The sequence below is a fragment of the Lissotriton vulgaris genome, chromosome 10, assembly GCF_964263255.1.
Source record: "Lissotriton vulgaris chromosome 10, aLisVul1.2, whole genome shotgun sequence".
Classification (NCBI taxonomy): Eukaryota; Metazoa; Chordata; class Amphibia; order Caudata; family Salamandridae; genus Lissotriton; species Lissotriton vulgaris.
In genome coordinates, this window is record NC_141698.1 from 267,765,750 (window position 1) to 267,790,745 (window position 24,996).

Genomic DNA, 24,996 nt, shown 5'->3' on the forward strand with positions numbered 1-24,996 from the left:
CTCAGAGCGGTGCTCTGCTCTTTCCCTGTGGCTTTCAGTACCTTAGTGCCTAGCACTTTTCCAAATGGTGCTGTTCCTCTCCTTTTTTTCCCTTTTTTATTCTCACTGCTTTTTCGCACACTGTTCCCATACTCTCCACAGTTTTGTTTCTGATGGCTCTACGTTGTGGTGCGGAAAAGTTCTCCGAAGAAAATTTACATCAGTGCGCCGGGATGGGGCTTATGTGACCGCTCTGACGTCACGCCCGCAGACGACGTCAGGACGGAGTCACATGGTACCGCCCCCAGATCCAGTCTCACGCCTGAGGATAATTCAACGTTAAGGAATCTGCGGCTAGAATCGTCTCTACCAGTAAATTGTACTTCACTCTCTGTCTCAAGCTGTACTCGTGAACTGCTGAGGTAAGGTAAACCTTGCCAGAAAGCAAACCCTTTCTGTTTAGTTGATCACATATTCCTAAAATGTAATTACATTAGTCTGGTGGAGTACTTGGTAAAGTGAATATTAACTACTTTGATGTATTCATGCTCTAACACTCGTTTCCATCTCATGTACACCGTTGCAGTTATCTTTCCTCTTCTTTCTCTCATTAAAGTTGAAGTAACTCCAAGCAGCCCTTCCCATATGTCAAGCTTGACAAGCTTGTCAAAGAGACCCCCAGTGAATCATCCTAGCTTGTCCACCAGTAGCACGAGCTCCAACTTCTCGCCAGCTTTCAGAGATCCGCAGAGAAATGAGATGGACAGTAACAGGCATCAGCCAAATGGTAAGTAGTCCACCTACACCAATATCCAGATTGTAGGCAGATTACTAAATGTCACCCTAGGTGATGTCCAATGGACCCATTGAATATCCTAGCTAGCAGTTCTCCCTCAATGTCTTTCAGCACTGCAATACTCCTCTCTGGTATCATAGAGACCACCACTTGTCCCGGCGACCTGTGTTTCACGAAGCTTGTCAATGCTACTATAACCATCACTCATTCCTCGATCACTAAAAATGACACACATTTGAACTTCCTGACACAGTTCTATGTCATCCCATAGCCTTGATCCCATTTACCTCTGCAACTTCCATCCAGTCTCAAATCTGAATCTCTTGCCAAACTAGTCAAGTCAAGTCAAGTCAGAAAATTTATATAGCGCACTACATACCCAGAGGGTCTCAAGGCGCTTAGGAAGGGGGAGGAGGATTACTTGTCAAATATCCACGTTTTAAGTTGCTTTCTGAATGCTAGGTGGTTCTGGGTAAGGCGAAGGTAAGTGGGGAGTGAGTTCCATGTTTTAGCAGCCAGGTATGAGAAGGATCTGCCTCCCATGGTGGTCTTGTTGATGCGAGGTACGGTGGCGAGGGCTTGGCTGGAAGAACGTAGTTGGCGGGAGGGGGTGTAGAAGGACAGTCGTGAGTTGAGGCATTCTGGTCCGATGTTGTAGAGTGCCTTGTGTGCGTGGGTCAGAAGTCGGAAAGTGATTCTCTTGTTGACGGGTAGCCAGTGGAGGTCTTTCAGGTGACCAGAGATGTGTTCGTTGCGCGGGATGTCTAATATGATCCTGGCTAAGGCGTTTTGGATTCGTTGGAGTTTCTTCTGGAGTTTAGCGGTAGTTCCTGCGTAGAGTGTGTTTCCGTAGTCCAGTCGGCTCGTGACCAAAGCATGGGTGACCGTTTTCCTGGTTTCGGTGGGGATCCAGCGAAATGTTTTTTTGAGCATGCGAAGAATGTTGAAGCAGGATGAGGATACGGCGCTGACTTGTCTGTTCATCGAAAGTGAGGAATCCAGGATGACGCCTAGGTTTCGTGCGTGGTCTGTCGGGATGGGTGCTATTCCAAGGGCTTCCGGCCACCAAGAGTCGTCCCATGCAGAGGGGGATGTACCTAGGATGAGGACTTCTGTTTTATCTGAGTTCAGTTTCAGACGGCTGTGTTTCATCCATTCAGCAACTTCTTTCATTCCTTCGTGTAGGTTAGTTTTGGCGGTGCTGGGGTCCTTGGTGAGAGAAAGGATTAGTTCTCTTCCAGGGGATCCTCATCAATAGTCATAAGCATTAGAATATTCCCGCCCATGCGCGGGACCCCGGAAACAATATATTATATGTGCCCCACATATACATATACATATATATATAAATATATATATATAAAAATAAGCAATTGCAGCCAAATAAAACAGTAGAGCTGGAATATGCTGTGAAGAATTTCCACCATACATGTGTATTAGCATTAGAAACATGATAAACAACACCAATGCTTGTTTAGAAACTGTTTTAATGCTTAGAAAGCAGTAGAAATTCTTATAACACACTGTAAGCATATACAGCTCCCAGGCTGCATTGCAAATACCCAGTCTAAAAAGACTGAAAAGCTAACCCTGTGGCTGCATGTACCAAAACTGACGCTGTGCCTTTAAGGCACCTCTGCCCCTAGCTTCCCATCATGCCTCAGGGGTTACAGTTAGGTCAGTTGTTCTTTCCGGCTCCTTCAGGAAGGACCCTGGATACACAGCTCCACATTTTTTCTGCCTTTTTCAGTCAGAAAATCTTCAAAAGAACAATTTTTTGATTTACTTTGACTTTTTACATCAGGGTCAAGTAAATAACTGCTTAGCAGTCGAAGTTTTGTGAGGTTTTCCTGTCAGGATGCCTTCATTATTTGATGATTGCCCTTCTTGTGGCCACAAGAAGGCAAAAACGGACTCTCATGAGGTCTGTATTTTATGCTTGCCAGAAGATCATGATCCAAAGGACTGTTCTCATTGTAAAAAACCTGTCTGACAGAACTTTAAAAGACAGGGAGAGGAACAGGCTCTATGGTTTGGCCCAAAGATCCATGAGGGGAAGATCTACAGAGAGGAAGAGTTCAAAGAGACCCAGAACTCCCTCCAAAGGCAAGTCAGAGCGTCCATCGACCTCAGCGCCGGGCTCGGCGCTGAAAAAACAACATCTGATGGAAAATTCGAAAGATAAAGCTCCGTCGACGTCGGGACCGGCGTCGATGAGGAAATCGTCGTCGAAAAGAAAATCACAGACGACGAAGAAAGCTCCGCCGTCGTCAACTAGGCGACGATCGGCGTCGAGAGAAGCCACGAGATCTCCGTCGACGAGAAGATCGGCGTCAAGACGTAAGTCAACTCCGCCGCTGTCAACCAGGCGACGGTCGGCGTCGAGAGACAGAATACACTCGCCGTCGTCTCAACGTCGACAGGCTTCGAAGAGTGTGACACCTCCGCCGAAGTCTCCACGGAGGCGCTCGGCGTCGAGGAGCAAGAGCCCCCTCGGACGATCGTCGTCGAGGAAGGGATCATCGTCGAAGACGTGTCGGCGCTCGACGTCGAGGATGTCCGATCCTCCGCCGTCGCCACATGCCAGGTCGACATCAAGGGCTTCGTCGACGACAGGACGTCGAAGGCCATCTCCGTCGCCGACAGACCAACGTCGGTCGAAGTCGAGACCTCCGTCGACGGCAGGGCAACGCCGTTCGACATCAAGACCTCCGTCGACGGCAGGGCAACGCCGCTCGACGTCGAGACCTCCGTCGACGGCAGGGCAACGCCGTTCGACGTCAAAACCTCCGTCGAAGGCGGGACGACGCCGTTCGACGTCGAGGGAGAAGACCCAGTCATCGGCTCGACATCACAGGTCGACGTCGAGAGAACACAGGTCGTCATCGAGGCGTTCGACGTCGAAGATTATCACTCCGTCGACGCCGCAGAGGCGTCCAACGTCAAGGGAAAGACTTTTAAGACGTCCGCCAACACCGGTGAGACGAAAATCTCCTTCAGTGCCTTCGACTATTTTGGTGACCCAATCGGCTTCTCACCATTCCTCCTCAAGTGCCTCTAGCTCATCGAGGTCCACTTCCAGGAGTAGAAGTCCGTTGCCCCAGCGAAAGATAACACTCTCGCCAAGATGGTATGCTCCGTTGAGCAAGTGGAAGGATTCTGGAGCGACGGAGAGGCTGCAAAGATATGTAAGCCCACTCCACAGGTCACCCCTTCAGAGACTGATAGAAGAGACAGACAGACAGAGTCCTATCAGGCACCGATCACGCTCTCGGGAGAGGAGAGCAGAAAAGTCGCATACCCCCAGGGTCTCCCGATCGCCACGGAGAGAGCATCCCAGATCTCAAACACCGAGAAGGGAGAAACGAACTGAGAGGTCGAGATCTCCACGAAGGGAGCATCGGAGAGAATCACGTTCTCCTCGAAGGGAAGACCGACCAAGAAGATCGCCAGTGAGGAAGGAAAAATCTCACCACAGGAGAAGGAGAACACCATCATCCTCCTCCTCATCTTCTTCGAGATCTTCTAAAGGGGATTACTCCCCAACGCTGGCAGACAGCCCTCGCTCCAGAGCTTCCCCGCTTGACGACGTCAACACATATCTGGACGTTCTTCAAAGGGGCGCTAAAAAACTTCAAATAGAAATGGCTGTTCCAGAAGTTTCCACTACTGTGATTTTGGAGACCCTTCGGCACAAATCATATTCACGGCCTTTGCTCCCATTGGTTCCAGGGATAATGGACCCAATCAAGGAGGTCTTCCTCACGCCAGCGGCGATCAGGGCGGTTCCGGCACGTATCCAGAAAAAATATAGGCCGGCCGACTCGGATCCAATCTTTGTTAAAGGAGAGCCTGCGGCGGACTCAGTTATCGTAGCCTCAGCTAGGAAGAATCACGCAGTCGCTCCCTCTTCTTCAGTTCCTCCTGACAAGGACAGCAAGACCCAAGATTCTTGGGGACGCAGAGTGTGCAGCACAGCAGCTTCATCCCTGAAAGTCTCTAGTGCCTCAGCACTTCTCGGCAGGTATGATAGAGCTCTGTGGGACTCCATGGAACGATTCAAAGAGAAATTGCCCAAGGAGGACCAGAAGGACTTTGAGGAAACAGTGACGGAGGGCTGTTTGGTGGCAAACCAAATGATCAGTTCATCCGCAGATAACGCCCTTCTAGCAGGACATGCCTACTCACATGGGGTTTCGCGAGAAGATCTTCTTGGTTGCGGTTAACTGGTCTCAAACCAGATGCCCAGCAACGCATCCTCAATCTGCCCTTCTCAGGATCTTCACTCTTTGGGGAGCATGCCGATCAGGAAATGACCCGCATGAAAACCGAATTGGACACGGTGAAGGCGGTTGGTCTGGAAAAGAAGAAAGAGCAGTTCAAGCGACGCTTCAAGACCAACAAGAACCGGGGAGGCCAACAGAGGGTTCAAACCCCTCAATGGTCTCAGAACAAGCCACAAGGGAAGACACAATACAGAGGAGGAAAATCGGGCAGAGGCAGAGGCGGACATCATCAGTCCTCTGCCACGCCTAGAGGAGGCAAGGCCTGAGCAGTGGCTTCCTCTGGCGCCGTTACCCACTCCAGTGGGAGGAAGTGCTTCGCAACACCTGGCAGAGTGGGTCAGCATCACAAAAGATCAGTGGGTGCTGAATATACTGCGCAATGGATATGCGCTACGTTTCCGGAAGAGACCACAACCGATTCCTCCAAAAAAGACTCGCTCGTACCATCTAAACCTCCTCAAAAGGGAGGTGAGCGTCCTCTTAAAGAAAAACGCAATCGAAGAGGTACCCCCATCCCAAAGGGGGAGAGGAGTGTACTCAAGGTATTTTCTAGTCCCCAAAAGAGACCAAGAGGACAAGTTCAGACCGATTTTAGATCTTCGGACCCTCAACAAGGTGGTGGTCAAAGAGAAGTTTCGCATGCTGGCACTTCATCAGAAATGTCCTCATCTACAAAGTGGAGATTGGATGTGTTCGGTGAATTTACATTCCTATAACACCAGGTCATCGGAAGTACTTGAGGTTTCTGGTAGGGAACAAGCATTACCAGTACAAAGTACTTCCGTTCGGTCTGAAATCCGCACCAAGGGTTTTCACCAAGTGCATGGCAGTGGTAGCGGCATGTCTACACAAAAAAGGTCTTTTTGTGTACCCATATCTAGACGACTGGCTCCTGAAGAGCCCGTCCCCTCATCAAGCCACCAAAGACTGTCGTCTGTGTCTTCAACAACTACACAGGCTTGGGCTCCACGTGAACACAGAAAAGTCAGTCCTGCATCCCACACAAACCATCCACTATCTAGGAGCAGTTCTAGACACAAATTTAGGAAGAGCGTTTCCTTCGCAGGAGAGACTATCTTCCATGGGGCAGAAATGCAGAAAGTTACTTCAGTTTCCTCGTCCAAAGGTGCGAGAAGTAACTTCTCTACTGGGCTCCATGGCGTCCTGCATCTTCCTAATTCCAAACGCCAGGTTGAGGATGCGTCCTCTACAAGAGTCTGTGGAAGATCAGTGGGACCAAGCGACAGGAGATTGGGAGGATCGAATCATCCTATCTCAAGCAGCACTGTCCTCAATACAGTGGTGGACTCGCCCTCGGAATGTCTTGCAGGGAGTCCCTTTTCAGCAGCCTCTTCCTTCGATGTCTGTGGTAACGGACGCATCTCTGGAAGGTTGGGGTGCTCACATGGGTCATCTTCAGATTCAGGGTCGCTGGTCGACCAACCTTCAGACATACCATATCAACATGCTGGAACTGCGAGCAGTTCATCTGGCGCTCAAAGCGTTCCTTCCAGCAATCACAACGGACAAAATCTTGGTTCAGACGGACAACACTACAACAATGTTCTATCTGAACAAGCAGGGAGGAACCCGGTCTCGCCCTCTGTCTCAGGAGGCCCAGACAATATGGCACTGGCTTCTGGCTCGGGGACTGTCGGTGGTGGCAGTACACCTTCCAGGCGAGCTAAACACAAAGGCGGACGCACTCAGCAGGCACTTCGAAGATCAGCCAGACTGGGTGCTAAACGACGAAGTAGTCGAAGAACTCTTCCGTTGCTGGGGCCGTCCAGACATAGATTTATTCGCGGACGACGAAAACGCCAAATGCCACGCCTTCGCGTCCAGGTTCCACCGACCAGGGACACAAGGGAACGCTCTCCTGCTGGAGTGGACAGGAATGTTCGCCTATGCGTTTCCTCCTCTGGCACTGATTCCGAAGGTGGTGGCCAAGCTCATCAGATCGAGCATGGACATGATCCTAGTTGCTCCGGATTGGCCGCGACAATGGCAGTATCCAGACCTATTACATCTGTCGCTGTGTCCACACAGACGTCTGCCATGCAGACCAGACCTGTTGAGCAAAATGAACGGGAGGATCCTGCATCCCAACCTCCCGTCACTGAACCTGACTGCATGGCTCCTGAGGTCTTGCAATACGGACACTTAAATCTGCCTCCAGAATGTATGAATATTTTAAAAGAGGCAAAGAGGCCTTCCACAAGGGCGTCTTATGCGTTCAAGTGGAAGAGATTTTTCATTTGGTGTAAGGACCATGGCTTTGATCCCACCAAAGGACAAGAAGAGGTAGTCCTCCCTTACCTCCTTTACTTAGCGACATCAGGGTTGAAATACGCTTCTATCAGGGTTCACCTATCTGCCATAGTAGCGTACAGAAAATCACCTACACAAACGTCGTTTTTTCAGGTCCCAGTGGTTAAGGATTTCCTTCAGGGATTGAAGAAGGTCTATCCCCCTGTGAGAAATCCTTCTCCTCCCTGGGAGTTGAACCTGGTTCTCTCCAGGCTGATGTCTGCACCGTTTGAACCTATACACAAGGCCTCCTTGCAGCATCTCACTTGGAAGGCGGCCTTCTTGGTGGCAATAACCTCTGCTCGCAGGGTTAGCGAGATTCAAGCACTCTGCACCAAGGAACCTTACACTGTGTTTCACCACAACAGAGTGGTAATGAGGGCTCACCCTTCTTTCCTTCCAAAAGTGGTATCGGATTTTCATATAAACCAAACGATTACCCTTCCTTCGTTCTTTCCTAACCCATCGACCCCAGCTGAGAGGTCGTTGCACTCGTTAGATCTTAAACGGGTGCTAAAGTTTTACCTAGAAAGAACGAAGGGCACCAGAAAGACAGACCAACTCTTTGTCAATTATGGTTCAATGAGGACCGGGTTTGCAGCAGCCAAGAGGTCCATCTCCAGATGGATTGTCTCATGTATCAAACTAGCATACCAGCTGGCTGGCAAACCTTTGTTACAATCACCCAAAGCTCATTCCACTAGAGGGAAGGCAGCCACAACAGCATTTTTACATGACATTCCCATGTCAGAAATTTGCAAGGCTGCGACATGGAAATCAGTCCATACCTTTACAAGGCATTATTGCCTAGAGTCTGATTCCAGAGCGGATTCTCAAGTAGGGCAAGCCTCCTTGAGAAACCTATTTGGGTAGAATAAGGCCTACTTTTGGGCCTACGAATGTGAATGTTACCTGTTGATTCCTTTGCCCGCAGGGATGAGGTGAGGCTCGCTACTCTATTCTAATGCTTATGACTATTGATGAGGATCCCCTGGAAGAGAAGGATTAGTTACTTACCTGTAATCCTAGTTCTCTTCCAGGGGTATCCTCATCAAAGTCATAAGCAACCCTCCCGCCTCCCCGGGCAAAGGACTTTGTTTATTAAGTAGGAGATGTTTTAACCTGTTATTACCATGGTTTTGTTTTCAGTCTCCGAAAAGAACAACTGACCTAACTGTAACCCCTGAGGCATGATGGGAAGCTAGGGGCAGAGGTGCCTTAAAGGCACAGCGTCAGTTTTGGTACATGCAGCCACAGGGTTAGCTTTTCAGTCTTTTTAGACTGGGTATTTGCAATGCAGCCTGGGAGCTGTATATGCTTACAGTGTGTTATAAGAATTTCTACTGCTTTCTAAGCATTAAAACAGTTTCTAAACAAGCATTGGTGTTGTTTATCATGTTTCTAATGCTAATACACATGTATGGTGGAAATTCTTCACAGCATATTCCAGCTCTACTGTTTTATTTGGCTGCAATTGCTTATTTTTATATATATATATTTATATATATATGTATATGTATATGTGGGGCACATATAATATATTGTTTCCGGGGTCCCGCGCATGGGCGGGAATATTCTAATGCTTATGACTTTGATGAGGATACCCCTGGAAGAGAACTAGGATTACAGGTAAGTAACTAATCCTTGAGTGTCATCCGCGTAAGAGATGATGTTGAGGTTGTGTTGGCGGGCGATGGTCACGAGGGGGCTCATGTATACGTTGAAGAGGGTGGGGCTGAGTGAAGATCCTTGTGGTACGCCACAGATGACTTCAGAGGCCTCGGACTTGAATGGTGGAAGGCGGACTCTCTGGGTTCTTCCGGTGAGGAACGAGGTGATCCATTCAAGTGCTTTTCCTTGTATTCCGATGTTACTGAGGCGTTGTAAAAGGGTGCTGTGGCAGACTGTGTCGAATGCTGCAGAGAGGTCGAGGAGGATGAGGGCGACTGTGTCTCCATTGTCCATTAAAGTTCGAATGTCGTCTGTTGCTGCGATGAGGGCGGTCTCAGTGCTGTGTTTTGCTCGGAAGCCAGACTAGAAGTAGTAAACAATGATCTTGAACAATGGCCTTTACTAAACAGTCTTCTCTGCAGCTGTCATTTAGGTCTCTGGATCCCTACAGAGTAATGAACCAATGTCCTTCCATAACCTCGAAAGTATTCCATCATTTGTCACATTGGTTGGGTGAGAGTCTTAACTCTGCTCGACCTTTTTTCATTTTTGCTCATTGGCCTTGTAAAAATTATAAGGATTGTGCAAGCTAGGACCAGCCTAAATAAGGCTATGACAGATTCCATGACTAAGCTTCGATGGCTGAACTTGGTGAAAAGTATTCAGAAAGCACTGCAGCACTGCTTACATATTGGGGGTAGGGGGGTCTCAAGAGTCTTTCCGGTATCTACTACTCTATGTTGTCCCAGATGTTCCGGAGGAAGACCTTGTTAAAACATGTTACATGTCTGTTATAAAGTGCAGTAATGACAAGCATTGCGCTTACTGAAAGTTGGGTTACCATTGCTCTTTGCTCCAATGTGTCATCAGCTCACAAATGTCTGTGGCTCTTTGTCACTGTGAAGATATGGCTTCCATATTTATAAAAAAAAATAGCACATACTCTTAGTAATATTCTTCCTCTGCTTAGACAGCACTTTGATTCCATCTTTAGTACTCAGTAGGCTGGTACATTTCAAGTTTAAGTAGTCAGGATTTACTGGCTCCCTCACAGTGTCCATTTTCCTTCAGCAGAACTCCTAGTGATGATTTCACCTTTTCAGGTGTCTGGACGAGTGCTCCAGATTTGCTTGTGCCATTGTGACTGGCTTGGTAGACTCAAGGACCACTGCATGTTCGCTCAACATCTCAAATAGAGCACACATTGAACTCAATAATCTAGCTTGCTGGCTTAAACGGCAAAGTCGAATTTTGACTTAGTTTACTTATACTTATGTATGCTGTTTGTCCAGCTCTCTATTTCCCTTTTCTCTTATTAAAACAGAGGCAACCCAGAGAAGCCCCACTTATTCACCAGGCTTCATGCGGGGTGCCATGATCCCACACACCAGGATGCCCAGCCCGGTCACCAGCAGCACAGCAACTGGTGCAACGCCAGGGTTCAGGGAGATGCGGAGGATGGAAATGGCCAATCGAAGGCCGCAATTAGAAGGTGAGTGAAAGCAACTTAACCTTTCAGTTGTCAGTCTGTAAAATATTGATGTACCTTTTCAGTTTTTAAATAGCACGTAATGCTGGGGATTCCATGGCTCTTAGTGCTTACAGTTTTTGCACATAAGCAAATAGAGGCACATGAAGATCAAGGGTGAGTTCAAGAGAAGTTGTAAATCTACATCTATAAATTGTGGAACTTTGACTGTTTGCACCTCCAAGTGTACTAGTAAGAGCCATAAGAGTTTGAGAATTTGCATGTATACATTAAGGCTATTTATTAAGGGCAGACATTTTAACTGTGGTGTGGACACTTGTGCCAATGGTCCTGTGCTACCATTCCACCTGCCATGTTTTAATTCTTGGTCCGTTTAGATTTTCTCCCAATGGACTTAATAACCTCCATAATCATCAGAGGCGGTTCCTAATTTTGGAATGAAATATGACGTTAAAGCCTATGCTCTACTGTATCCTTATAATCAACAGTGGCTTTTACCCCTCATATTAGATATTGGATTGAGTGGCGGTTTGAAGAAGCTGATTGATTGTTAACTAGTAGGAGCTGATTGATTGTTAACTAGTATGTATGTTTATACCTGCTGGGAAGGAAGCCCCAAACTTGCCCTCACCATCTGAAATCTGACCACTCCCTCTTAAATGCATTCCTTGTCTTCTTTTGTGCAGGGATTGAGTCATATATGGAGTGTCATGTCCGGATTTGTAACGTGTTGGATAAGTGAATATGCGCAAGATGACTGTAATGTGTTGGACGGGTGAATGTATGTTAATAACTGTTATTCATTGAGGATGTTTGTTAGTCTATGAAATAGAGTGATTTCCTTCTAGGTTGCCTTCACATGTAAAAGCTACAGCTCACAACTGAGGAATATATGATTCGATTCCGGGGATCTCACTAAAACCAAAATCAGTCCTTGATTGACTTCATAGACTACTCAGTTAAGACACTAGATGGTTGCTTAACTGGAAACAATGTGCATGATTTCAATGGACTTTACAATCTTTTCATGAAAGAACATATTTTGAGTAATTGCACTAATGAGAAGTTACAGCAACATCTGGTAGACCTAGGTCTAATTCCTCCCCAAGAATTGGGAAAGAAGGCAGGCCACTGTGTCAAGACTAGGGTAACAAAAGCAGTCACTGGGGCTGAACAAAAGAAAGGGGTTGTCCAATCTCCCCAAGGGAAAGGAGGTGAGAACCCCAAAGACAAAAAGCCTGAATCTTGTAATTGGCAACAAAAACCTGCTATGGGGGTTGGGTCCCAAAACTCTCCCCGGCCCAATGGTAAGTACAAAGGGTAGAACTTTGATCCCCAGAAGACCTGTTGTTTCAACTGTAAGAGGTTAGAACATTTAACTGGAGATGTTACTTGTCCTAACAAGAAGCCACCTAGTCCTCCTTCAGTTAGTACTGCGGTAGCCAAACTCCAGATGGGGTCAACATTGTGCCCAGAGCAAATTAGGGTCCACACAGAAGCAGTTCTAGTTACTGAGGGTGAAGTTGAGTTTGCCACTTAAGCTGTGTGGCCACCCAACTTAAAGAAGTATTTATAATACACATGGATAAATAGTGAGAGATGCACTGGTTCCCCAGAGCAATACCGGATTGGAAACATCGTATCCAGTCACCAACGCTGACAGTGTTACTGCTAAGCATGCCATGGCTATGTTAACATTAGACTTGGGAGGAGGGGGGAGTTACTGGCCTGAAACAGGCAGTGGTGTCTTCAAAGCTTCCAGCTGCCTGTCTGCTTGGAAACAACCGGGAGACCTCCACATGGACTGAGGTAGAATAGAACACCCATGCAGCAATGCTGGGCATCTCTGAGATTTGTGTATTAAGACTAGAGCACAGAGCTGAAAACAGGGTGAAAAAGAAGTGTTGGAGCCTTAAAGAATGGCCGAACCTTCCAAGAACAAAGGTAAGAATACTGGGAAACCAGCTTCTGAACAGCCAAATACTCCGGACCCCTCTCCTCAGGGATAGGACGTGGAAGCCCCAGAGGGAACTGAGTCCATGGAACTTGACCAGGGCTCGAGAAATTCACTGGACCGCTCGCATTTGCGAGTGAGATTGATTAAGGACGAGCTATTTTTAGGTCCTACTCGCCCTTTCTGGCGAGTAGGAATACAAACTTGACACTTGACCTCTGCCTCTGAAAGCAGAGGAAATGTGACAAGAAAGCAGTATTTACAGGCATCTTTATTGCTCACGAAGTAAATGAGCAATAAAAATGCTTTTAAATCTTGCTAACTTGTCACATTTGCTCAGTTTTCAGAGTTTGAGGTCAAGTTCATTTAAGTTAGGTCGAGGAGATTTTGTAGTTTCTAGACCTGCAGGTCTAGAGCATTTTATATGATTTGTCGAGCCCTGTTGACCCTTACCAGGTTGAGCTCTAATGCCCATGGGGACCCACTAGGAAACAGCTGTGCCTTGGACAGCAGACATGTCCCACTCGTGAAAGGCTAAGGCAGCAAGCTTCAGCACAGGAAAAGGGAAATGTCAGAGCCTATTGGGAGGAGGGACTCCTGTATATTCAGGCCAGAAACCCCAACCCTGGTGCCACTCGGAGAGTGGTAGTGCCTCAAATATACAGATTTTTGTACTCACTTTGACTCACGACATCTTCCTAACTGGTCATCTTTAGGTACCCAGTCAAGCAAAGGAATTCCCTGAATTGGGTCTGGGTTGTTGGAGCTTCCCAGTCTAGGATGGCCTGGATCTTGGGTTATAAAGGTTGCACTTAGCCCCCGCCAACAAGGTGTTCCCAGTATACAACTGTTACCTGCCCTATCTGGCCTTTTGATGCCTTGATTGTTAGGCCTGCAGTTTGCAGGGCTTTTAAAACTGTCCAAAGGTGGATCAGGTGATCTTTCCAGGTGGAGCTAAAGACAACAATATCATCAAGATCTGCTGCACTAAAGGCCTCCAATTTAGCGAGGACTTGGTTCAACAACCTTTAGAAGGTGGCAGAGGCATTCTTTAAACCAAAGGGAATAACACTAAACTGATAATGCCCATCAAGTGTGGAGAATGCTGTTTTCTGTTTGCCTCCAGGGGCCTTGCCAATCTGCTAGTACCTGTAGTTAAGTCAAAGGTAATAAGACATTTGGCTGCACCCAATTTGTCTAGCAACTCATCAGCTCTTGGTATGGGGTGAGCATCGGTCTTGGTGACAGAGTTGGGTCCTCTGTAGTGCACACAGAACCTCATTTCTCTTTTGCCACCCTGTGGATGAGGTTTGGGGGCTACGACCACTGGGCTGGGTTCAATCCAACATCTTGCTGACCTCAGCTTTAATGCGCTCCTCAACTCGATCAGGCTGTCGAAAGATTTTGTTTTTGACAGTTACACTGTCTTCAGTGTCCACCAGTTTGTCTGATCAGGGGGGCAAGGGGAATGTAGGAAGGTGGAATCTGACTATATGGTCGCCCCCACTTTTGTCCTGGTGTTTTGCTGGTTTTCGACTTAGTTGGACTGGGGCCCTGCTAATCAGGGCCCCAGTCTATCTGCTTTCTCTATAAAATGGACTCCATGTACTTTAGGTACACACCAGATTGGGTATTGGGTCACCTTTGTGAGTCCCTGTATAGTGTACCATAGGTACCCAGGGCATAGGTGCATCCAAGGCCTACCAGGGGCTGCAGCATGTATTATGCCACCCCTGGCTGACCTTCTAAACTGACACCACAGGTCTGTTCACACAGCCTTGGTAAGGTGGTGTAATCACCCCTTACTTAGATATAGTATACCTATATCTATATATGCATATCGACTCATATACACCTATAAGTCACTCCTAAGGCAGACCTCGACAATCCTGGAGGTAGAGTGCTTGGTTTTATGTTAGAGGGTGCCCTAGCATGAGCTGAGCCGCTCTGCAGCTTTCGGAACCATCTCCTTCCAGCTGTTCTATGACATAGCCATACCATATACTCTTAAGTGCATTATAATCCTTGCGGTTAATGCAAACTTTGGTTTGACTTTATCAAAAAATGTTGTGTGAGGTGTCAAACACTTTGGAATACTACCCCCCCCCCTGGCGGCGGGGGTAGCATTCCACCTTTTTAGAGGGAGAAGACATGCAGTTACTGGTTCACCCGGTTAAAGTTAAACAGAGCCTCAGCATCACAAAACTGATGCTGCTGCCACAGACACGAGTCTGACCTCCTGCTACTGGACGAAACTCTGGCAGGGGAGGCCTGGACAATAGGTTTCCTGTCTAAGGAGGTGCCTGCACCCCCCAGAAAGGCTTTTGGGGCAGGGAGGGCTTTCCAGACACTGCCTGGTGCACACTAGGTGCTCCATGCATTTCCCAGTTCAAACCGGTTGCTGGGGCACTCTGCCCCAGCTCTGACGCGAAACTGGACAAAGGGAAAGGGGTGTAACCACCCCTTTCCCAGGTCCACCCATAGGAGGGACCTTACAGGTAGTCCAACCCCTAAACTTAGTATAAGTATAGGAGCTGTGTCCCTAGGACTTTAGATTACCCTGGACGAAACTTTGAAATACAAATCCTCGTCCTTCGACATTCCATTTCGACTGGAAGACGGAAGACATCTCCCTTGTGGTCAAGGAATGACCACCCTGTTCAAACAGGCACCAACAGCAACTTTGCCGGTCTGCATTTTAAAGGCTCCCGCCGGATCCCGAAGAATCTGCAACACAGGACACGGACTTCCAGACATCTCTGATGCTGCTCGGAGTTCCCAGCAAAGCTGGGACCCGTGGCGGACACGAGAGACGTGGGACCGGAACTCCTGGACATCCTGAATTTTGCTAACTGCATCGACTCCCGCTGTATCTCGCAGTTGTGCATTGGGGTACGAGAAGCCCCAGCCCAGAGCACCATTTGCACCGAAGTTCAGGCCCCCACACTCCACAAGTGTGCCGTGGGGCCCGCTCTTGCATTTCAGCTTGATGCGTCTTCCTGGTTCCTAGTCCGTTGGCTAGCGAGCCCCTGGAAGACTCCATTTTGAATCTAACTTGCTTTCCTGGTTGCTCCAGGCTTACTCCAGCTTCCCTACAAAGGAGAAGCGCCACAGACCATGCTGGTCTGCACCGAAGCCAATCTCGACATTCTGCGTGGATTGCGTTTGCCAAGGCTTGTTGGGTCCAATCCGGATACCGACACTGCAGTCAACTAGATCCTTCGTGGGACAGCTCGAATCCAGCTCCTGGTCGTCGTTGACCCCTCCTGGACCTCGTGGCTGAAGAGACAAGCTTCACCTTTTCACCTGAAATCGCCCGACATTGCCTGGTTCCTTCCTGGTTCCATCCTGGTCACTGGCAAGTGACCCAGAGTCTGCCCCTTCTGCTTTCAGGTTCTTCAGATCTTCGATCCACCCCTGGATCCACCCGGACACTTTTCCTCTGGTCGCCTGCAGCACTTCTTTGCAGCTCTCCATTGAAATCGACGACGAAACCCGACATCAAAAGACACCTATGCACCCGGCTTCCGTTGGTGAGGTAACACGAGTACTCTGGTAGTCTCAAGGGTATTGGCCCTCCTGGTGTCTAAGTCTAAAAGGGTTTCATCGTAGTACATCCGGAAGTATCCTTAAATTGTATAATTGTAACTTCTTCGTTTCCCATAGAAAGTCAATGTTAACCCGCGTCTGTGTTTAGACACTGCACGCGTCTCCCGTGGGCCTCCTACCTCCTAACCTTTGGTTGTTTAGAGTAGCCCCAGCAATTTCACAGGCCCGAGGCCTGCTCTCTAATTCTCATGTGGTTCTTATACCACTATTTTAGTATATGGTTAGTGAGGCCCCTAGGGCAAAACGTATACTGTGCAACTTATCGTATGCTAATTGAGTAACTTGTATTGTACTTTTACCTCTGACCTCATAAAGAGTGCAGAGGGGTTGTGTTTAGAATAAATACATATAATATTTGATATATACCTTGTGTCGTGTGCTTTCATTTGGTACTCAAGGGATTATAATTGGTAAAACAACTTGCTTAACATCGCCTACTGAAGTCTTAGCCTGATGACTGCTGGTCCATGCTACCGCTAGGATAGCTTTCTATAAGGTTGACTTTACAACCGCCATCAATAAGGGTCGATTAGACTGGTGCAGGTGCCCACTAGAACTAGTGGACAGCATATGCCAGGCTAACTTCTCAAAGGGAAGAGCTTAGCATACTGCTGTAAGACTTGCTAACAATCAACCTGCTATTAGGCAGTGAGGGTGTCTGAATAGACAACTCCATCAACTGACCCTTCTTTTGAGAGGAGGTTAGGGAGAGGTTCACTCTGTCTCCTGATCCTCATCAGTAACCATCTGCATGGATTTGGCAGCCCTGTCACGGAAAAGCTTTAGGTGGTTCCCATGGATCAACCTTTTGAAGGTCCTGCTTGTGCCCAGGCCTACCACGTAGGTGACCTCATTTTTCTTTTCTAAGATGGGGTAAGGCCACTTAATTTGTCCTGGAGGGACCTGGGTTCCACAGGATCCAAAACCCACACCTTATGCTTTTGTTTTAATTCCAACAGTGCTGCTTTTTGGTCATGCCATTGCTCCTGGAGCTCCAGTCGTTCCTCCGAAATATTTGAAAGCTTTTTCCATGTATTCTGCAATTCTGGACCTTAGCCCTAGTACAAAGTCCACAATATCTTGTTTAGGTTCTTGGAGAGGCTTCTCCCAACCCCTTTAACAAGACAGAGTGGTCCCCTAACTGGATGGGTAAACATAAGATCAAAGGGGGAAAACCTCTACTCCTTTATGAGTCACCTCCCTGTAGGTTAAAGGCAAGCATGGCAAGAGGACATCCAATCTCCATTTGAGTTTTTCAGGGAGCCCCATGAGGCGCTTTAGCGGAGGAAGGACACCTGAGAGGAGAAGAACTTTATGGCAAAGCTTAGATAAAAGACAGCACAGTATTATCTGGGATAGCGAAGATCCTGTTTTTTAGTAACTTCCTAAACATATGTTCAGTTTGTGTGTGTCTGAGGTGTGTTGGCAGGAAATTCCAGGCTGTGGTCGCTAGGACCGCCATAGTCTTACCTCCTTTTGTTTTTAGTGTGAAATTGGGGACTGTTCGAAGATTCTCTGAGGGTGAACGTAGAGTACGTTGCGTGGTGTATTGCTTGGTTCTGGAATTTAGGTATTCTGGTCCGATTGCAGGCTGCATGTTTTGGAGCAGACAAAGTGAAGAGTCGACATGGCACACATCCCTGTGTGCCATGCCTATAAACCACTGCCCTGGCAACCCTCTAACTGGGTGCACTATACCAGTGGTGAGGGTACAGGTGCATTAGCCCTGTTAACACTACTGAGCCTAAGTCAATTCTTACACATTGTAATGCCATGAAGAGTATATGGTATGGGAGTTTGTCGTCACAAACTCCACAGCACCATAATAGCTTAACTGAAAACTGGGAACTTTAGTATCAAACTTCTCTGCACATTAAATCCATGCTGATGCCATTGTGGGATTTAATGAAAAATACACTCAGAGGGCATCTTAGAGATGCCCCTGAAAAACAACCAAACTCAAGTGTCCCAGCTGAGTGCCTACTCGCCAGCTGCCACCACCAGACATTATTCTGGACCCCTAGGTCGAGAGCCTGCCGCTCTCAGGATCCTGAAACAAAGCACATCCTGGGTAGGTGAGGGGCAGGGTCCAGGCCTTTGTGAGCTACCCCAGCCATTTGCTGCTCCAAGCCACTAGCCCCCACCTGCTCTGACCCCACCTGGGGTGGGAAAATTGGCGGGAAAACCAAGTTAGGAGAGGTGTGCCCACTTTTGCCAATCCCACCCCTCAGGTGGAGGAGGCGAGGTGAAGCAGACCTAAGTCCTTGCCATCTAGCAGATGGGGGCACCGAGCTAACCAGAGTGAGGCTTATGCCCCCTCCCATTGGAGGGTGGTATAATAAGGGGGTGTACCGGAAAGGACTAATTGGTCCCGACCTGTACCCACATGTAAAGCCCCTAAATTTAGTATTTAGTGGCAACCCTGAACTTGCCTCCTCAGACAAGAAGAAACAAGAAGAAGAAGGACTGAAGAGCTGTGCTGAAGAAGAGGACAACAACTGACTTGCCCCATCCCTACCAGCCTGTACGACCTCGACCTGCTCCATCGAAATCCCGGTGTGTCCTGCAGCCACTAGCACCCCAGACCCCAGAGGACCTGCCCTGCCCACCAGGCTTAGTCTCCCATGAGCACCGTATTTGCTCACCAACAGACTCTGGCTCCGGCCTAATCTGCGAGTCTCACCACTTTGCACCCAGCGCCCGCGACCCGAGTTTGAGTGGCCCAACACCACAAGAAGGTCTTACTGGTGGTCCTGACTTGGGGTCTGGTGATCCCTGACCTACCTCAAGTCTCCAACCTACTCCTGCAGCTCTTTTCTGGAGTACCCGACTGTCACCGGAGCTGGTAAGAAAAACGAGGCGCCAAAAGACACCTCTGCACCCGACATCCCGCGGCCTTGGGTGGCCCAACCGACGGTGTCCCGGCACCCAAGACATCCCAACTGACCTCTCCAATGGTGGTCGCCTTCAAAAGATCTTCGTACCGAGCCTGCAATGTTTGTTGCAACGGGAGAATCCCCTTTGAAATTAACAGGGCACCGGATGCCAAAACAGTACCCTGCACCCGACACGCCCCTGTGCCGCTGTGGGTGCACCTTGAGTGCTAAACCGGATCCCCATTTGCCCTGAGCCTAGGTCCAGGGGCTTTGCTCCCACAACCTTATGGCCTGCTCGTGAGCAACCACCAACCCGAGGCCCCATATGCCTCATTGGATAACATTGGGCCTCAGCACTCTGCACCCCGCCACCCTAATGCCACTGAAGGTGCTTTGAGTGTGCATCCTTGAACCTGGGCGAACCCTGATTCTAACCCCAAGAAACCAACTCCCAAACCTAAGTATGTACCATTAAACCGATGACCTGATTTTCTCCCATAGGACTACATTGACTACTTTCTTGTGAAAATTGTTGTGTGTGTAGGTGAATTGTATGATACCTTAAGAAACTGCATATTTACAAAAACTGATTTACTTACGTTTTATTTAGGAAATGTCCCAGTGTGATATCTAGGCATATCACACTGAGTTGAAAAAGTGACTTAAAAAGTAATCTGAAAAGTAACATACACGGTAATCTGAAATGTAACTGAAAAGTAATTATAACTGTTTTATGAACAGATGACTACCCTGTAACCAATCCAATTGCATTCGACTGCAGTCAAACTGTATTTAACTACATACTCTTGCAAAGTATTATTATCTTACCTGTACCAGGCCTCGCTTGGTTCTAGAAAAGAAAAAGACAACTAAAAAATATTTACATACAAACAAATTGGTCTGAGTTCAGTTTTTGAGTGTGTGTGACATAATTTCTTGCCTGAGTGTTTACAATAAATGCTTAACACTGCCGTCTGATAAAGCCTTACTACTCACCCACACTACCACAAATAGAGAGTAAGGTGCTATCTACTTTTACCTCTGCCTACCTTTGGGGATCCACTGCACTCTGTGCACACTATTCCTTATTTTGCTGTAGTATATACAGAGCCAGCTTCCTACAGATAGGGGGCTGGGTTAATGTATCTCAACATTGCTATCCTCATGTCTATGGCGTCAAAGAAAAACCGAAACGAAGAGTTTTAATTGAAGTGCACTCATAGGAAAATGTTAGTTTTCATTGTATAGTCATAACCTTTTTCCTTCAGCAAGTCTAGTTTACGCATGGAGAAAATCCTTCAAAATTGTGCCCAAAGTGATTTCACAATGATGGCACAGTTTAATCAAGTACAAATGCCTGTTTAAGAACTAAGGTCTTCTGGTTCCATGGCAATGGGGTCAGACCCTGCAACAAATGTTTTTGATGAATAATTCTTAACCACAGTTTTGTAGCCTTTAAAGTGCACCCATGTTCCAAACTGGATCTGGAGAGTTTTCCAGCAAGCCACTGTGTGCTGAAACATGGCGCCATGTGGCTCTGTGGTCTCTTCGTACCACCCAGGAAGTGATGGCGCAGAGCCACATTTAAGTGCACACCTCACACTGATGGTAGTTCCTTTTTTTCTGAGCCCTTCAACTTAGAAGCGTAGCTTAATTCCCAACTTGCTGTGGTAATTCTTTTGGATTCATCTGTAACTTTCTACAGTGGAGAAGTGTGGCTCAATGGTTAGAGCGGCAGACCCTGATGCAGAGGTCTAGCCCGGGACCAGGGTTCAATTCCCCGCCTCGGCGGTCTTGGGCTCAAAATTCCACGGACCTGATAATTCTCGCCTCGGTGCCTATTCCAATCATGGAGTCCTACTCTGCAACTCTGGGCAATAGCTTGCTTAATCTCCACAACGGCCCCCACAACGCGAAGGATGCCTGGCCTCCACCTTGGGGGTGCCCAGGAGTGGATGCCTCACAGGGAAAGCCAAGATGGGTTCCACAGCGGTATTCGTACAAGCGCCTTGAGACTCTTGCGGGTGAGTAGTGCGCTATACAAGTATCAATTTACATTTTACACTATATCCCATTAAAGTATTATTTTCGGCTGGAGGGGATTGGTGTCAAGGAAACTGCTCTAGCATGGCTCACCAATTTTCTGACGGACAGATCCATATCTTATTTGGTCTTGCTTCTTCCACACACATCCAAAAAGATTCAACTTGATTATGGTGTACCTCAGGGCTCTGTCCTGAGTCCCATCCTATTCAAAAAATGTATGACTCCATTAGCCATAGTTATCTGGTATTATGGCTTTGAGGTACTATCCTACGTGGATGATCCTCAACTAATTGCCTCCCTATTAGATGATATGAGTTCCACCAAGCAAAATTTCAGACCATGTCTTTCAACTGTAGCCTTATGGATCAATCAAAACCATTTGAAGCTCAATTCCGATAAAACTGAGTTGCTCATCCTAGACACAAACTCTCAGATTTGGAATAACGTTTTGTGGCCCTGTATATTAGGTCCTCCTCTTTCATTTCAAACACTATGCAGTTTAGGAGTGAAATCTGATTCCCATCTCTCCTTTCATTCTACAAAGGAAGACTGTTATCCATGATGTAATCACCTCCAAACTTGACTGTTCTAATACCCTTTACTTTGGGATGTCAAAAAACTGTATTTGCAGACTTTGGCTTATTCAAAATACAGTTGCTAGGCTCCTACTTAACATTTTGAGGCACTGCTCGATATTGAATAGTTTAAAAGATTTCCATTGGCTGCCGATAACAAAAAGAATCCAATTTAAAATTCTATCCCACATTCATGGAGCAATCTTCAAGCAAGGCCCCTCAAGTCTTCAGAGTATTGTCTCCTTTCTTCCCGCAAGATTTTAAAAAATCATCTACTGCCTTAGTCTTGCAGCCCCGAGGTTTCTTTGTAGGAGGCGTAGTGGCTCTTTGGCTGCAGTACTAGAAGCCAAGCTGTGGAACAACTTACCTTTATGACTTCTGGAATCTTCTAATCACTTCTTTTGAAGCATCTGCAAACCTGGCTATTCACTCACCAGGTTCAGTCCTCTGGCTGGATCACTGAAGTGGAGGCAGGGCTTTTTAACGCCTTGATGCTTTTTTCTGAGTAAGTGTTACGCTTTTTAAATTAATTTTTCACTTATTTTCTTTTTTAGTGTCTTTCATGGAGGCCATCCTGCAACCCTGTCAGATGTTCCCAGCTCTTTCTAACATGTCATTGGGCCCCACAGAGCCACAGGGGCTCCCTTTGGCCTTCTGCTGGCAGACCCTCCCCTGTTTTCAATCTCCACCTTGGGCCATATGGGCACTGGTTTAGACTTCCACCTGGCTTCTGGGTCCACAAACTCGTTTCCTAACCTAGTGTAGATACTGACTTAACTAGCGCAAGCCCCAAATCCAACTCGAACACCAATCACCACACCTGAACCAATGTCAGCCCAGACCAGGCCATTGTCATGATACAAACCTACAAATATGCAGACAGTCCTTTTGAAACCAAGCTCTAACCCTCTGCCTCAATGCCGGTACTATTGGAGGCTAGAGGCACTATTGAGATTCAACTCTGTGAGCATACAACATGTTTTCACAACACCGATGATAATGAGGAGTAAGCCAATTTGCTTTCCCCTCACAATACTGATGATGGGCCATATCTAAATTTACAGAATACCAGTGGACTAGATGCATCTCCAAAGACTGAGCTGAACAGGCCACCTGGCCCATCAACAGAAATAAGTGCTTCTTTTCCTTAAGGGTGTGAAGAGCAGAAGAAGTACTAGGCGTACAGTTTCCTACTGTTGAAAGTAAGGCAGATTTATTTACTAAGATCCTTCAACCTGGTCCATCCTCGTCAAGCTGTTATTGCCACTTAACAAGGCTCTCACAGACACACTTATGGTAACTTGAGCTAACCATGCTTTGAGGTTTTCACTCCACGAGTCCCACCTGAATCCTATGCAGAGAATTATCTTCATAGGGACTATCCTTGGCACAGTGGTGTTCAAGGCTTTTTCATCACTTCAGGACATTCAGGATATGATCCAGCTGTTCAGGCTCAGTCCTGGTGCTCAGTAATGATGTTCTGAATCTTCTTGGACTGGTAGCCTCATTCATCCTCCTTACCCTTAAAGCCTGATGACATAGGCATGCCTTACAGTGGAACCTCAGGTATTAGTCAGCCCAGCATCAGGATGGCCTCTCTATTCCATTCAGACTTCGCAGGAGATGGCTCTGGATGTTCTAGTAGCAAACAAGTACGAACTGATCTGTGCCAGGACACTCTCCTTTCCTCACCCAGACTTCATACTTGTGACAGATGCATCACAGCTGCATTGCATAACGGTGGAACATTAGTCTCTTGTACACGTTCCCACCCGCTACCTCTCCTGCCTGGTGTTCTGAGAATAATCCAGACAAACCATCCCTGAGCCATTTTAATGACTCAGGGATGGTATGGTATGCAAAGCTTCTGAGCATGAGCATTTGCGACCCCCCCTCCCCCCCCTCCCCTTTCGGGAGAGACTTCTGTCTTAGGACCAGGAGAGAGTCCTACACCTGAGTCTCTGCAGCCTACACCTGCTTTCATCTAGATTGACCATTGGCAGGTAAATGCTTTGGATCTGCCAGCTGCAGTGGTTGATGTTATCCTTTTAGCCCTCCGCCTTTTGACAAAGTCCATCTATGTTGGTCACTGGGAGTAATTTGTTGCTTAGTATGGCTCTTTCATAGAGATGCTTGGTAGGCCAAAATTGTGGATGCATTATCGTTTGTGCTATCAATGGCCCAGCAAGGCCTAGCAATTCTCAAATTAAGAATTGGTATAACAAATCATTGAGAAATGAGAAGAAAATCCTGAACAAGCAAGCCAATGCCATCAACTCCTTAGGAGATCCAATTGGAGTAAAAGAAAAAAACAAAATACCAAGGAAAGCCTATAAAAAAAAATCTCTTTGGACATCAAAACAAAGAAAATCAGATCTGGATAAAACTTCGCAAAGCATGCTCCCGCAAAAACCAGTAAGTCTTTTGAAATGTGATCAGGCAATTGTGTCCCTGTAGTACAAGGATTGAATGGAACGGTCATGGATATCGCACATTCAATCCTTGTACTACAGGGACACACCTGATTCCAGATAATCCTTTATCTTTCTTCATGGTCCCCCTTGGAGTACCAGCAAAAAGTGATAGAAAATTGCATCATCCAAAGTAGGGGCCATGGTGCCCCTGGCGCAAATGGCTTGCCTTCAATTATTTTTAAACAAGATATAGCGTACTAGACAACATTTTTTGAATTGTTTAATCAAAGCCTGACAACTCACTCAGTCCCTGCTTCTTGGCATGGCTGGGTGCTGCACCCAATTTGTAACAAGCATTTGCAATGCAATAGGTCTCGCATTACTTAAAGTTTGAGCTATTGGTGTTGCAAGTAATAAAGCAATGCCACTGGCTCAAACTTTCAGTAATGCGAGACCTATTGCATTGCAAATGCTTGTTTGTAAAAGTGCCCCATACCGCGTTTTCACTTTAATGTGGCCGCACACCTTTATTTAAATGATCCACGTTTAAAGAAAGGGGTGTGGCCGCCATTAATGTAATGCAATTCTATAGGTCTTTCATTTGCAAGAGTTTAAGCTATTGACATTAAATGACTGCCTTTTATTTATGTGTTGTTTTTTGAAAACATAAATAAAAACCATTGTATTTACAATGCCAATAGCTTAAACTCTTGCAAATGCGAAACCTAAAGCATTTGCCAATGCTTTTTTTACATTACAGATCTGAATTTGATCTTCTTATATTTGGTTGCATAAGTTACTTATGCACGCCTGTCAGTTACTCTGAAATGGCTAAAAAGACTGTGCAAAGCACTCACTATGTGAATGCCTCAAAATGTAGACCTTAGTCCTCACAAACGAAATGTATTACACACAAAATTGCCTCTTGTACTAGGTAGTGATTCCTTAAGTGACACACTTGGATTTAAATTGTTAAACAATAACAATTCCT

General features: G+C 47.0%; 1 protein-coding gene across 1 annotated transcript in view; it reads left to right on the plus strand.

Annotated features, from left to right (window-relative positions):
- LOC147685096 (uncharacterized) overlaps positions 1-24,996 on the plus strand; it is a 1,199,247-nt gene that overhangs the window by 740,274 nt on the left and 433,977 nt on the right. The window contains exons 22-23 of the mRNA XM_086940986.1: positions 596-766; positions 10,367-10,534. Of these exons, the coding sequence (XP_086797112.1) occupies positions 596-766; positions 10,367-10,534 (339 nt within the window). The remainder of the gene's footprint in view (positions 1-595; positions 767-10,366; positions 10,535-24,996) is intronic.